The sequence below is a fragment of the Budorcas taxicolor genome, chromosome 19 (assembly GCF_023091745.1).
Source record: "Budorcas taxicolor isolate Tak-1 chromosome 19, Takin1.1, whole genome shotgun sequence".
In the NCBI taxonomy this organism is placed as follows: domain Eukaryota; kingdom Metazoa; phylum Chordata; class Mammalia; order Artiodactyla; family Bovidae; genus Budorcas; species Budorcas taxicolor.
Genome location: NC_068928.1, coordinates 33,107,019 through 33,120,191, shown reverse-complemented (window position 1 = coordinate 33,120,191; position 13,173 = coordinate 33,107,019). Strand labels below are relative to the sequence as shown.

General features: G+C 40.3%; 1 protein-coding gene across 12 annotated transcripts in view; it reads right to left on the bottom strand.

Moving 5' to 3' along the window:
* Positions 1–13,173, bottom strand: part of NCOR1 (nuclear receptor corepressor 1) — a 113,618-nt gene that overhangs the window by 70,736 nt on the left and 29,709 nt on the right. For all 12 annotated transcript variants that reach the window (XM_052658700.1, XM_052658709.1, XM_052658704.1 and 9 more), the window contains exons 5-6: positions 10,695–10,877; positions 4,996–5,109 (exon numbers count right to left, since the gene is read on the bottom strand). In XM_052658700.1, coding sequence (XP_052514660.1) covers positions 4,996–5,109; positions 10,695–10,877 — 297 coding nt within the window. The remainder of the gene's footprint in view (positions 1–4,995; positions 5,110–10,694; positions 10,878–13,173) is intronic.

Sequence of the window (13,173 nt, the reverse complement as noted above, 5' to 3'; positions counted from 1 at the left end):
GGCTAAAATACTAATTTTGTTTTTGTAACTCCTTCACCAAATCAGTCAAATCTGAACATGTGTTTTGAAACCAAAATCCACAGAATTGCTAAGTTCTTAAAAGCAAACAGATATTACTAATAAGATTCCAAGGAGAGGAAGCAGAGATTCACTATTAGAAATGAATCCCTCAAACATGTTTAAAACTTCAACTCTTAATATCTTTAAAGATGATTTAAAAACACAAAATACCATAAAGTTGGCAATCTTTACCATGGTAGAACAAACTGATCTCTTTGAAGAAAAGCTTATAATGAGTATATTCTCTAGTTTTAAGAAAATCTTAGTAATAACAGACAAAACAACTAGTTTGAATTACTCAAAGTATTCATTAGTGAATAAATGTTGAATTATATACTTTTACATGCCTTTCTGGGCTTCCCTCATAGGTCAGTTGGTAAAGAATCTCCCTGTCTTGCAGGAGACCCCAGTTAGATTCCTGGGTCAGGAAGATCCCCTGGAGAAGGAAATGGCAACCCATTCCAGTGTTCTTACCTGGAGAATCCCATGGACAGAGGAGCCTTGCAGGCTACAGTCCATGAGGTCTCAAGAGTCAGACACAACTTAGTGACTAAACCACCACCAGCACATGTCTTTTTCAAAAGTTAAATCACCTAGACCAAAGTGCTATCTAACAGAAATCTACCTTTAATAGACAAATGAAATACAACAAAATTCGACACTCAAGCTATTTAAGCTGGAACTCTACATCCGGTAACAGTGTCAAGGTTCTCAGCTCTCTCTGCCCAACACATGCTCACTGGTCACGAGGGTTCCCTGTCCACTACAGACTCCCACTGTCCACACACTGAGACTGGGAATTCTCCAGGACTTCTGATGTGAGACATCGTGGGAATGAAATCAAGCAAGCTCCCCAAGTGTAAAGAAAGATGTTCCCTTAAAATAAACATTCTCCTTTTCATTTATCAGTCAATCGGTCAAAGATCTACTTAGCATATATTATGTGAAAAGAAGTATGTTTAACCAGTGTAGAAAGCTCAAACTAGTGTAATGTACTTTCTGAACTCCAAGAAACTCAAAATGTTATTGAGATGAGAAATAAACCTATCAAAAATGTCAAATGCAAAACTGTAATAACCCATACAATGTGCAGCGTGAACTCTATTTCTATTGACAGTTTTAAGGCAGACTTGTGCCCTTGGTACCATTAACATTTTGGGCCAGATGTCTCTTTCTTATGGGGACTGCCCAGTGCATTACAGGCTACTCAGCAGTACCCCAGCCTCAATCCATTAGATGCCACCAGCACTCTACCCCCCTACAAGTTATAACAATCAAAAAAGCCTGCAGTTGAGAACAACTGTTCTCAAAAAGCCAAATGTACATACCAGAAAATTCACATTTACTAACTATAAGGCGTGTATTAAATAACACACAAATAACATAATCACAGGTCATAAATTTGGAAATATCTAGCACCTTCAATGATAATCTCTCTAGATAATCTAGATAATCTGCACTTGCCAGTTGTTCAATTTGCCTTCTCGAGGCACTCTACCCCTATACAGTCTACAGCCTGTTCTTCAACCAAGAACAAGCTGGCCAAGTGGAACTGTAAACAAATAATACTGGTAGACAAGGGGGAAATTATGTTATGGCAAATATTTACTGGTATCCACTTACCTCCTCAGGACTAATTTTAGAGCTGATATTTAGAAAGTGTTTGCATATTCCAAGATTTAAGTTTTGCAAAATTTTATTAAATATTTGACTTAATGTTGGCTTAATTGCTAAGAATAGATTAACTTGTCAATTGTTTGGCAGAAATATTTTAATTTAAAACCTTCACATTTATATAACTTTGTTCTAAATCTGCAGATAGAAGTAATTAATGCCTCAAACATACACTGAATATGTTCCATGTGCCAAGCACCTGCTAGACCCTAAGGAAACAATGAATAAGACTGATTTTCTGGTGTGGAGGATAAGGAGTCTTGGAAGGCTCACAGAGAAAATGATCCTTGCTTTGGGTCCTGAAGTGATTGCACTCGACAGACAAGACAAGCAAGACACAGGGACGCCTGGCACTGGGGCAACATCACAGGGTAAAAAGCACTGTCATCAAGGGGACACTCACACCTGTTCTGGTAGTGCTAAGAAAGGAGTCCAGGCCTGCAGGCTGGCCAGGCAGGCACGTGAGCCCTGATGAAAAGGCTGGGCTACTTGGGAGAAAGGGGGGAATCAGCAAAAAGTTCTATTTGGAAATCACACTGGGGATCTCAAATATGAAGGATGGATTAGAAAGTAAAGAATGAAGGAAGGAAACTGAGCACCTATGCGAGGTGATGGGTTAAAATAAGCTAGTGCCAGAGGAGGAAGAGAGAAGCAACTGTCCAGACCAACACTCAGGAGGCAGGACTGAGGCTCCTCATTGATTAACCAAATTTGCAGAGTAGCAAAAAGAGAGAAATAGACAGTTTCCAAGACAATGGCCTCGGTGACCAGGGGTTATTGGCACTGAGTACGTTCTCTATTGTCAATCTCTCTTTCTTCTAGTGAAACTAGTGCCACAGTAACTTGCAAATCATTCAACCAAAGCATAAATGGTTTTGAAAACTACACTCCACACCCCTCTTTCAATATATATTGTAACACTGAAATTAGAGCACTGACAAATATTTTTGGGATCTACCACTGGGAAGGGTGACAGCCAATTAAACTATTAAAAATAGTTGAGAAGAGTCTGTTTAGAGACTAAATGAATCTTGGCCTCAAGTTTAACTATGATGCAGAGCACTTTTTCTCTCAGTAAGACAGTTTTAAAGCTAACCATCAGCGTGAGCAGTTTTCTGCTTCCCACTAACGTCCTAAATAAAAGACAGAAGTCGCCTCTCAGATCATGGCCCCAGTCTCTCAAGACATGTTAGGCTTAACTGCAACCAGCATGTGCTGCTGACAAACAAGAAGGGGATGACCCTTGTCACCAACCACTGCTCTCTGCCTTCTGTGTCAAAAAGAGTAAGGTCATTCAAGAAAAGAAGCACAGATGGGGCGAAGGTCCGACAAAAGGCAGCTGGTGAGGAGAAAGGTTCGGGTAAGGGTCAGGAGAGAGGAAGGCTGAGTGCTCCACTTCCGCCCCCGAGGACCTCCACCCTGCCCCTTGGAGACCCCCGCTACCATCTAGGACCTACTGCACAAGCACTACCACAGCAGACAACGAGCAACAGCGGATACAAAAGGAATTTGTTTTAAAAGATGATTTCTATGGTTACTGAGTTAAAAACAATCTTCACTGTAAGTCTAATATTAACACAGATTTCAAGCTAGGTTCTTCTCTTCTACACAGAATGTGTAACAGGCTGAGTGTATAAATGCTGAAGTGGCAAGAAGAGGTCCAAAAGGAACTTTTGGCTCTGCTGATGGGCATCGAGGAACACATACCACACTAACTAACGAGAAAGAGCATACATATATAAATTAAACACAAACCGAATTTTCTGTCACATCCTAGTCAGGCAACCGCAGAACCCACTAACACTGGAACTGTTTATTAAGCCTGTAAGAGAAGGCTAATTAAGCAATTCAATCAATTAATAAATAGCACTGGATTCAACATACTTGAAAAGTAACTCATACTAAGAATTCAGTGTTTTGTAAAAACCTTCTCCATCATCACCGGCTCTGATCCTTATTTACTTTACCCTTGAGTCACAAACTGACCTGCAGCCAATCAGCCCACAGAAGTGCTTTATTGTTCTAGCGTGTTTTATAAAAGCAGGAGACTTTCTATAAAATCCATTTTGGGGCACATCCCTACCCTCCAGGCATGCCCTGAGGGATCCTCATCACTTACTCCACCCACTGCCTTTCACCCTCAGGGAGGCTGTTCTGTCCAATAAATTGGACTGATTTTGAACCCAGTCAAGAAACTGGTGATTAACCCGTATTTCTGCCTCCTGGTGACAATTACCATCATCTTAAGTATTGGGTGTCTGACGACTCAGTTATCCATCTATACATACACATCCATGCGCACTTGACTCCAAGATCACTCGTGTAAACGCTTACCTAATGATTAGCTCACAGCTGCTTTTCTCAAAGCCATTTCCTTTAGGATCTGGGATAATATAGCTGTAGGCTGCCTGTACAAGATGCACTGATTCTGGTGAATCCACTCACAACAGGCAAACAACTGAAACAACAATCCCCAACTTCTGCTGATGGTCGCCTATAGCTGACAAACCAGTTCTCTAGCATGGTACATAAAGCATGGAATTCTTCCTTCAACAGGGGCTTCTAGAAGACCCATGATAACCAGCTCTGTCACAAGGTTCTCTTCACATTAGGGGGAAGCTGGTTTCCCTTTAACTATTAGTTCCTGGGCTGGATTCTGGTCAAAAACCAACTTTAACATCACAAAGTTATTCATAGAATTGAGGCCCAGCTTTCCTAAATTCGTGGACACTTTTTAATTATAAGCATAAAAGAAGAAATTGTTTTAACAGACCTAAAAAGGCAAAGTCTACCTAAAGGTCAGTGGCCTCATACTTTATAACTAAAATTCAAACTACACCCCAACTCTCAGTTCTGAAGCAGATAATGCAAGTCATTCCCATATCCAACGACACATTCTCTACTACAACGGTGTACTTGGCATCAAATGTCCCTTATAAAGTGAAAAACCACAGAACAGCTGCATTGTGTGCTACATACTTCACACTATACAACAGGAGATTTGGCTGATAAAATTATACTGTCAAAAATAAGTATACCATATAACATGAATATGAAATATTAAATAATTTAAGACACAACTATCAACTTTTCTTCAGTATGTAAAGAAAAGCACCAAGCTTCAAAATTTAAGAACATTAAAAATTATAGCAGAAAGCAGGCTTTAATACAGTTAACATTACCACAGAACAGAGACAACTGGAGAAGGTACAGCCCAGTGGTCTTCAAGCCCTGAGCTGCCACGGAATGGCGTGAACTTACCCGGTTTTCATCATAAATAATCTGGACAACACTGCGGTGCTTCTGCTCCACAGGAGGGGGAGACACAGGCTTCTCGGGCTCTGGAGGCTTCGCGGCCTCCTCTTCAAGCTGTTGCTAAGAGACCCAGAAAGGGAGAGTCAGGCATCTGCTGCACGTCAGCCCCACCAGTAATTATTCACCAGAGACAACACATGCTTCTGAGCAACACTTCGCTGATTCTACAGGGTAATCACTTAACCGACCAGGGTCTAAGGACCCAAAGGCCCTAATGAACCCAACCAGATTTATTTTGACTAATAACTAAACAGCATAAGTCATCTTTTGATAGATAAACCCTTTTGTATTCTAATTCTGATAAATTTAAAGCAAAACAAGAAGGGAATCTAATAGCAAGGAGAGATAAGGCCTTCTTCAATGAACAGTGCAAAGAAATAGAGAACAACAACAGAATGGGAAAAACTAGAGATCTCTTCAAGAAAATTGGAAATATCAAGGGAACATTTCATGCCAGGATGGGCATGATAAAGGACAGAAACAGTAAGGACTAACAGAGGCAGAAGAGATTAAAAAGAAGCAGAAAGAGTATACAGAACTACGCAAAAAAGGTCTTAATGACCACGATAACCATGACGGTGTGGTTACTCACCTAGAGCCAGACAACCTGGAGAGTGAAGTCAAGTGAGCCTTAGGAAGCACTACAACAAACAAAGCTAGTGGAGGTGATGGAATTCCAGCTGAGCTATTTAAAATCCTGAAGCATGATGCTGTTAAAGTGCTGTATTCAATATCCCAGCAAATTTGGAAAACTCAGCAGTGGCCACAGGACTGGAAAAGGTCAGTTTTCATTTCAATCCCAAAGAACCGCAATGCCAAAGAATGTTCAAACTACTGGACAACTGTGCTCATTTCACATGCTAGTAAGGTTATTCTCAAAATCCTTCAAGCTAAGCTTCAGCAGGATATGAAATGAGAATTTCCAGATGTACAAGCTTGGTTTAGAAAATGCAGAGAAACTAGAGATCAAATTGCCAACATTCCCTGGATCACAGAGAAAGCTAAGGAATTCCAGAAAACCATCTACTTTTGTTTCATTCACTAAGCTAAAGCCTTTGACTGTGTGGATCACAACAAACTGGTAAATTGTTTACGAGATGCGAATACCAGACCACCTTACCTGCCTCCTGAGAAACCTATACGTGGGTCAAGAAGCAAAAGTTGGAACCTTACATGGAACAAGTGACTGATTCAATATTAGGAAATGAGTATGACAAGGTTATATACTGTCACCTTGTTTATTTAGCTTATATACAAAGTATATCATGTGAAATGTTGGGCTGGATGAATCACAAGCTGGAATCAAGATTGCTGGAAGAAATATCAATAACCTCACATATGCAGATAATACCATTCTAAAGGCAGAAAGTGAGGAACTAAAGAGCCTCTTGATGAAAGTAAAAGAGGAGAGTGAAAAAGTTGGCTTAAAACTCAACATTCAAAAAACTAAGATCCTGGCATCTGGTCCCATCACTTCTTGGTAAATAGATGGAGAAATAGTAGAAGCAGTGATAGATTTTGTTTTCCTGGGCTCCAAAATTACTGTGGACAGTGACTGCTACCATGAAATTAAAAGATACTTGCTCCCTGGAAGGAGAGGTATGACAGAACCTAGACAGCATATTTAAAAAGCAGAGACATCACTTTGCTGACAAAGGTCTGTATAGTCAAAGCTATGGTTTTTCCAGTAGTCATTACGGATGCGTGAGCTGGACCATAAAGAAGTCTGAGTGTCGAACTGATGCTTTTGAACTGTGATGCTGGAGAAGACCCATAAGTCCCTTGGACGGCAAGGAGATCAAACCAGTCAAATCCAAAGGAAATCAACCCTGAATATTCATTGGAAGACCTGTTGCTGAAAGTGAAGCTCCAATACTTTGGCCACCTGATGCGGAAAGCCGACTCACTGGAAAAGACTCTATGCTGGAAAAAATAAGGGAGGAGGAGAAGGGAGCGGGCAGAGGATGAGAGGGTTAGATAGCATCACTGACTCAGTGGACATGAATTTGGGCAAACTCCTGGAGATAGTGAAGGACAAGGAAGCCTGGTGTGCTGCAGTCCATGGAGTTGCAAAGAGTCAGACAAAACTTGGCACCTGAACCACAACTTAAGTACGAGAATCTAAATGTATGAAGGTACTACATCTGCCTCTATCACAAGGACCCTCTGCGTCCCTGGAATAATGCTGTTCTGCCTTATAGACACACAGTACCTGCTAATGTCTGGCAGAGACAGCATGGTAGAACACTGAAGGGTTAACCCTTAACTCAGCACAGCACCACCCTCTACCCCACTCCCCCATCAGACTTTATATTCTACAGTGAGGAGGTGGCAAAGTCGAAAGCTCATGAACTGCTAGTATGTGTAGCCACAACGCAGGAGGCTATCTGAACTACTCTGCCCAGGTTCAGCCCTAGGGTCACCCTTTACAAGTGGTTTGATCCAAAGACCCTTTCTAGTTCTTACCTCAATCTGGAGGAAGTGTACAAACCCCTCATATGTAAAGTGGGGATATTCATCCTACCTATCACACAGCTTTCTGAGAGGATTACAGGACTCAGTATATGTCAAGCACAACTATAAATGGTCAGTGAGTATCACCTACTGAAGTAAGTAGGGACTGAACTTAGTTCACTGCTTTTTGTCTTCCATCACCCCAACTGATACCTAGTAAATGCTCAACAAACAGCTACATGGATATAATATAAAAGGCATTAAGGTAAAAGGTGGTAAGTCTACTAAAGGCCCAGCAGAAAAAGATTATGTACATTTCCAAGTAAGACTGAGAGTCAGGTTCCTCATCATGTAAGTCAGACCACACCCAATGAAAGGATAAAAATCCTTCAAGAGGGAAGCTTTGAGGTCCACTTCCACTTTGGAACAGAAAGGACTCACGCAACCTCAAACGATAGTATTCAGGGTTCTGAGATCATTCTCATGTTAATGAGGTCTCCAACCATGCCCTTTCATTCCTTTGCTCAGAAGGCCTTCTTTCAGAATGTCCATTAAGTAGGTATAGAGAAAGAAATAAACAGGTTTCAAGAAATCACATTTTGTTCTTCACAGTTAAGTAGCCCTGGGACAAAACCACAGACAGACATCAGACAAGCTCATAGATTCAAATAGACCGGTGGTTGCAGGGGCAGGCGGAGATGGACCAAATGGGTGAAAGGAGTCAAAAAGTATAAACTCCCAATTATAAAGTAAGTAAGGGATGCAGATATAAACTATAGTTGACCATAGTTTGGTGACTATACTTAACAGTTTATTGTATAGTTGAAAGTTACTGAGAGAGTAGATGTTAAAAACTCTCATCAAAACAAAAAAAAATCTGTAACCATATGTAGTGAGAGATGGTTAACTAGCTTTACTGTGGAGATCATTTTGCAATATATATAAATATAAAATCAAGATGCTATATAATGTTGCGTGTCAATTTTATCCCAATCTTCTTTTAAACTGAGAACTACTAGGAAAAAGAGATAAATCAAAAATGCAGATATCTACTACATTTCTACATCAATACCACAAAGAACACAAAGCCCAGAAATCAGTCCAAACCTGATTTATAATAGAGCTAAAAGTACAGCTGGAAAAGGATGAACTTTTTAATAAATTATTAATATGGGGGAAAAATATTGACTTTTATCTTGAGGCAGACACAAAAACTCAAGTTCTGGTAGATTAAGAATAATGTGATGAGAAACTATAAAATTTCTTAAAAGATGATAAACTCTTTTAATGATCCCAGGGTAGTCACATACAAAAACTACAGATATTCTGTTCACCAAAAATGCTGACCTAAATGTAAGAGCTAAAACTATAAAACCCAGAGAAAAAAACATAGGTATAAATCGTTGTGACCTTGGATTAGGCAACGAGGATTATGGTTCTTAGATATGACACCAAAAGCACAAGTGATGAAAGAAAAAATAAACTGGACTTCATCACAGTTAAAACTGAAAGCTTTCTGCCCTGGTGTGACTCCATCCTGCTTACCGCCCTCTGCAAGTACAGTCACTCACCTCTGCCCACTGTCTCTCCCACCTACAGGTGTGCCCCTGGGGCCCTGGAACCACCTTTCAGTTGTCAACTAAAGACCAATAAAGATGACTTTAAAGTGGATTATGATGAAGATGAGCAGTTATCTTGACATAGGTCAGTTATACTCAGCTTGGACTCTGTCTCCTTTTCCTCTCTGCAGAGGTCAGTTCCAAGGCTGGTGCAAAGGATGAAGTGCACACTGCTAGAGCAGAGGTGGTCCCAACGAAGCAACCCTGGCCATGCTAATTTGTCCCTGGGGGCTGAACGCCAACTGTGGTCCAAAAGTGGTTCAGGGCTTGTAGTTATTAGTGGACAGCTCTTAGAAGATGCAGAATAAGAAGACGAAGAGGAGGACGTGAAACTCTGGAGTATATCTGCAAGTGGTAGAAAGGTTCCACAGAAAACAACCAAAACTTGCTAATGAAAAGGAAGCTGAAGAAAAAGCTCCAGGAAAGAAATCTATGCAAGACACTCCAGCCAAAAAGGCACCAGATCAAACCAGAATGGAATAGATTCAAAACCATCAAACATCAGGAACAAAAGTCAAGAATCCTTCAAAACATACAGTAGCCTGCCAGACTCCTCTGTCCATGGGATTTTCCAGGCAACAATACTGGAATAGGTTGCCATTTCCTTGTCCAGGGGACCTTCCTGACCCAGGGATCAAACCCCTATCTCCTGCATTGCAGGTGGATTCTTTACCGCTTGAGCCATCTGGGAAGCCCTCAAAACACACTCACTTGCTCACAAACCTCCTAAAACACCAAAAAGACCTAGTTCTGGAGAAGACGTTAAAGTAAAACTGCAGGCAAGTCTAGGAAAAAGCACGATGAACAGTCCTCATAAATTAAGATAGGGAGAGAGGAAAAGGAGACAGAGTCCAAGCTGAGTATCACTAGCAATTCAGACCAAGTTTTCTACTTTAACCTCAACTCCCTCTCCTGATTTACCCCCACCACAACCCACCAGGCTGGAAGCAATCTCACTCCGGCTTCATAAAGCACTTGTGTTTGATGGCTATGATTCAACGAATCTTATACTTTGCTTTCTATTACTTATTCATTTGATTTACCTCTTTTACCATGTTTTAATCACTTTTATACCTCCTTAGATGCTCAATAAGAATTTGAACAAATCAGAGGAAAAAAGAGTTTCTTACATCAATAAACACTATCAGGATAGTGAAAAGACAACCCACAAAATGAGAGAAAATATTTGCACATCATATATATGGATATTCAGAATATATAAAGAACTCTTACTCAACAATAAGACAACCTAGCTTAAAAAAAAATGGGCAAAGGATCTGAATAAACAGTTCTCTAAAGAAAATATACAAATGACCAACACACACAGAAAGAGATGTTCATCACTGGTCACTAAGGAAATTAAAATTAAAACCACAATGAGAGACTACTTCACATGCACTAGGATAGCTATTTAAAACAGTGAAGAAGAGAGAGGGAAACCCTCCCTCAGATACTGCTAGTGGAATTTAAAATGGCACATCAACTAAAGTTAAAAATATGGAAAGTTCAACACTCTTCTTTAAGGAGACAAACATTCCAAGAATGTACTAAGCAGTAAAATCAAACACTTACTTGTTTTTTTTTCAGTTTAAGGATCTGCTGCTCTACTTTCGCAATTTCTCGATCTACACGATCCATACTCTGTATTAACTCTTCCTTTGAAAGTTTTGAAGGTGAAGCATTTTGATCATCCCCACATGGTTGCCCAGAGATTGGAGAGGAAGGAGCTTCATGTTTGACTCCAAACGCCGGGTCCTTTAAAGAAGAAAATCAAGAACAAATGGTTTCTCACTAAAGATCAATGTCAGCATCAAGAGTCTCTTAACAGGGACTTCCCTGGTGGTCCAGTGGCTAGGACTCTGGTTCTCAATGCAGGGGGCCAGGTTCAATCTCTGGTCGGGGAACTAGATCCCACATGCCACAACTAAAAGATCTCATGTGCTGCAACTAAGACCCAGTGCAGGCAAACAAATAAAAATATTTTTTAAAAAGCATGATGGGTTCATTAAAAAAAGATTCTCTTAACTGAAAAAAAGTGTGTTTTAAAACTTAGCAAAGCCATGTGTGCTCCCTTTCTACACAGTAGCCTATAGTAGCAATTTTCTCCCTTCTTCCTGCCCACCCTCCCTCTCTCTCACACACACACACTCACATACACACACCACTGATGTTCACAGTTCAGACATATCCCTGAAGATCCTAAAAGCTATACAGGTTGAGGTGGTTAAGTGGCCAACCAGCCTTTACTACAATACTGAGACATACAGAGAATTTCTGCAAAAATGATGCAATCACAACAAAGGAAGATGCCAATTCCTCAGCCATTTTGTCGCAATGCCACTCCAAAACATCTGAACACACGCACTCTGTGTGTCCACCCAACTTAACAGCTACAAATGGCCATTTCTATCAGAAGTTTTCAGGGTTTCCAAGGGCTAATACTGATGTACATAAGTCTGGGGAATGACCTAGAACTTTTGTTGCTTTGATCACCCTCAATAAAGAGCAACTAAGCCTGCCCGCCCCACAGCACATGTTAACATCTCTCCAGCCAAATGTACCTCCTCACTCCAGCTCCATACTGAGCAGGGACTACAGTAGACTGAAGGCCTCCACCCAAAACCTACCACCCTGCCAATACACGCATGCACACTCGCACAGCCTACTCATCTCCAGTACAAGGTGAAGATGTGAGCAATACTGCAAAGCATATGAATTTCAGATTAAGACACTGGTTCTCTTTAGGCTGTAAGAAGTCTAGAATAAGCACAGTTCATAAGACCAGAGGGCCCTCAATGTATTAAACAATGACTAAGTGAGAAAAAATAGTTCTAACCAAGAATGCACTTAAATATACCCACATAGTTGTTCCAAAACACCATGGAACAGAGATTAACTAAAACGTAACATGTATATTCCTGAAAAATCTGATATTCTGTAACATAATATAGCTAAATTAAGGCTTCTGGGGAAAACAGGATTATAGTTATTACTTAAAACCTATAAACTTTGCAAGCAGAGCATTAACAAAACAACAGCAATTCTAATAAAATAATACCGTCAAAGCTCCAATACCATTTGCATTCAGACTACAGTCAATCCTTTGATAGCTGTAAACCCTGCAGTTTATGCTTCCTCTGTTAATCCTTTGGGTCATTTGCTTCCAGTTCAAAACAGCACACTTCATCACAATGTTAATAAAAATCAGATTTGCGGTATAAAGACTTTGCTGTTGTTTAGTCACTAAGTTGTATCTGACGTTTTGCGACCCCATGGACTGTAGCCCACCAGGCTCCTCTGTCCATGGGATTCTCCAGGCAAGAATACTGGAGTAGGTTGCCATTTCCTTCTCCAGGAGATGTTCCTGACCCAGGGATCAAACTCATGTCTCCTGAATTGGCAGGCAGATTAACCTTTAAAAACATAAAAGGACAGGAAAAAAGGTCTCACAGTTTCTTTTCAACATTCCAATCTTCATTAGTTAGTTAAACACTGAAAAGCAGAGCAGTTCTTGAACTAACTAAACTAGCTACTACCTGCACTAAATGAAAACCACTGATAGATGCAGACTTTTCAAATCTTTTTAAGGTCTTCATCTATCTAGAAGGCTAATTCTTAATTATGAAAGCTTGATCTTTAGAGCTCTAAAACATTCACGTGCAACAATCATTCACCATGGATTTCCATGTTACATTAACATCATTCTCTTACATATGCATATGAAATCATTTGTGTTACAAACACATATAATACCAAAACAGATTACATTTCGACTCAGCAGATTTTGAAAATGCTCCTCAGGTGATCTGTCTGACCTGTGCCCTAAGAACTACTATTACAGATCAATATTTCCCACTGACTTCATCTCTAGTTAAATATTTAACAAAAAACAAATTCCTGTTTACAGTGCCTATCATCTGACAGGCACTAGGCAGAAAGGTAAACAAAACAGGCTTGCCATCAGGGAGTTTATAATTTTGTGCTGGGATATTCTGTTAGCTACTTGAGGCGGGGGAAGTTAAATTTCTATCCCACATATCACAACGAAAGC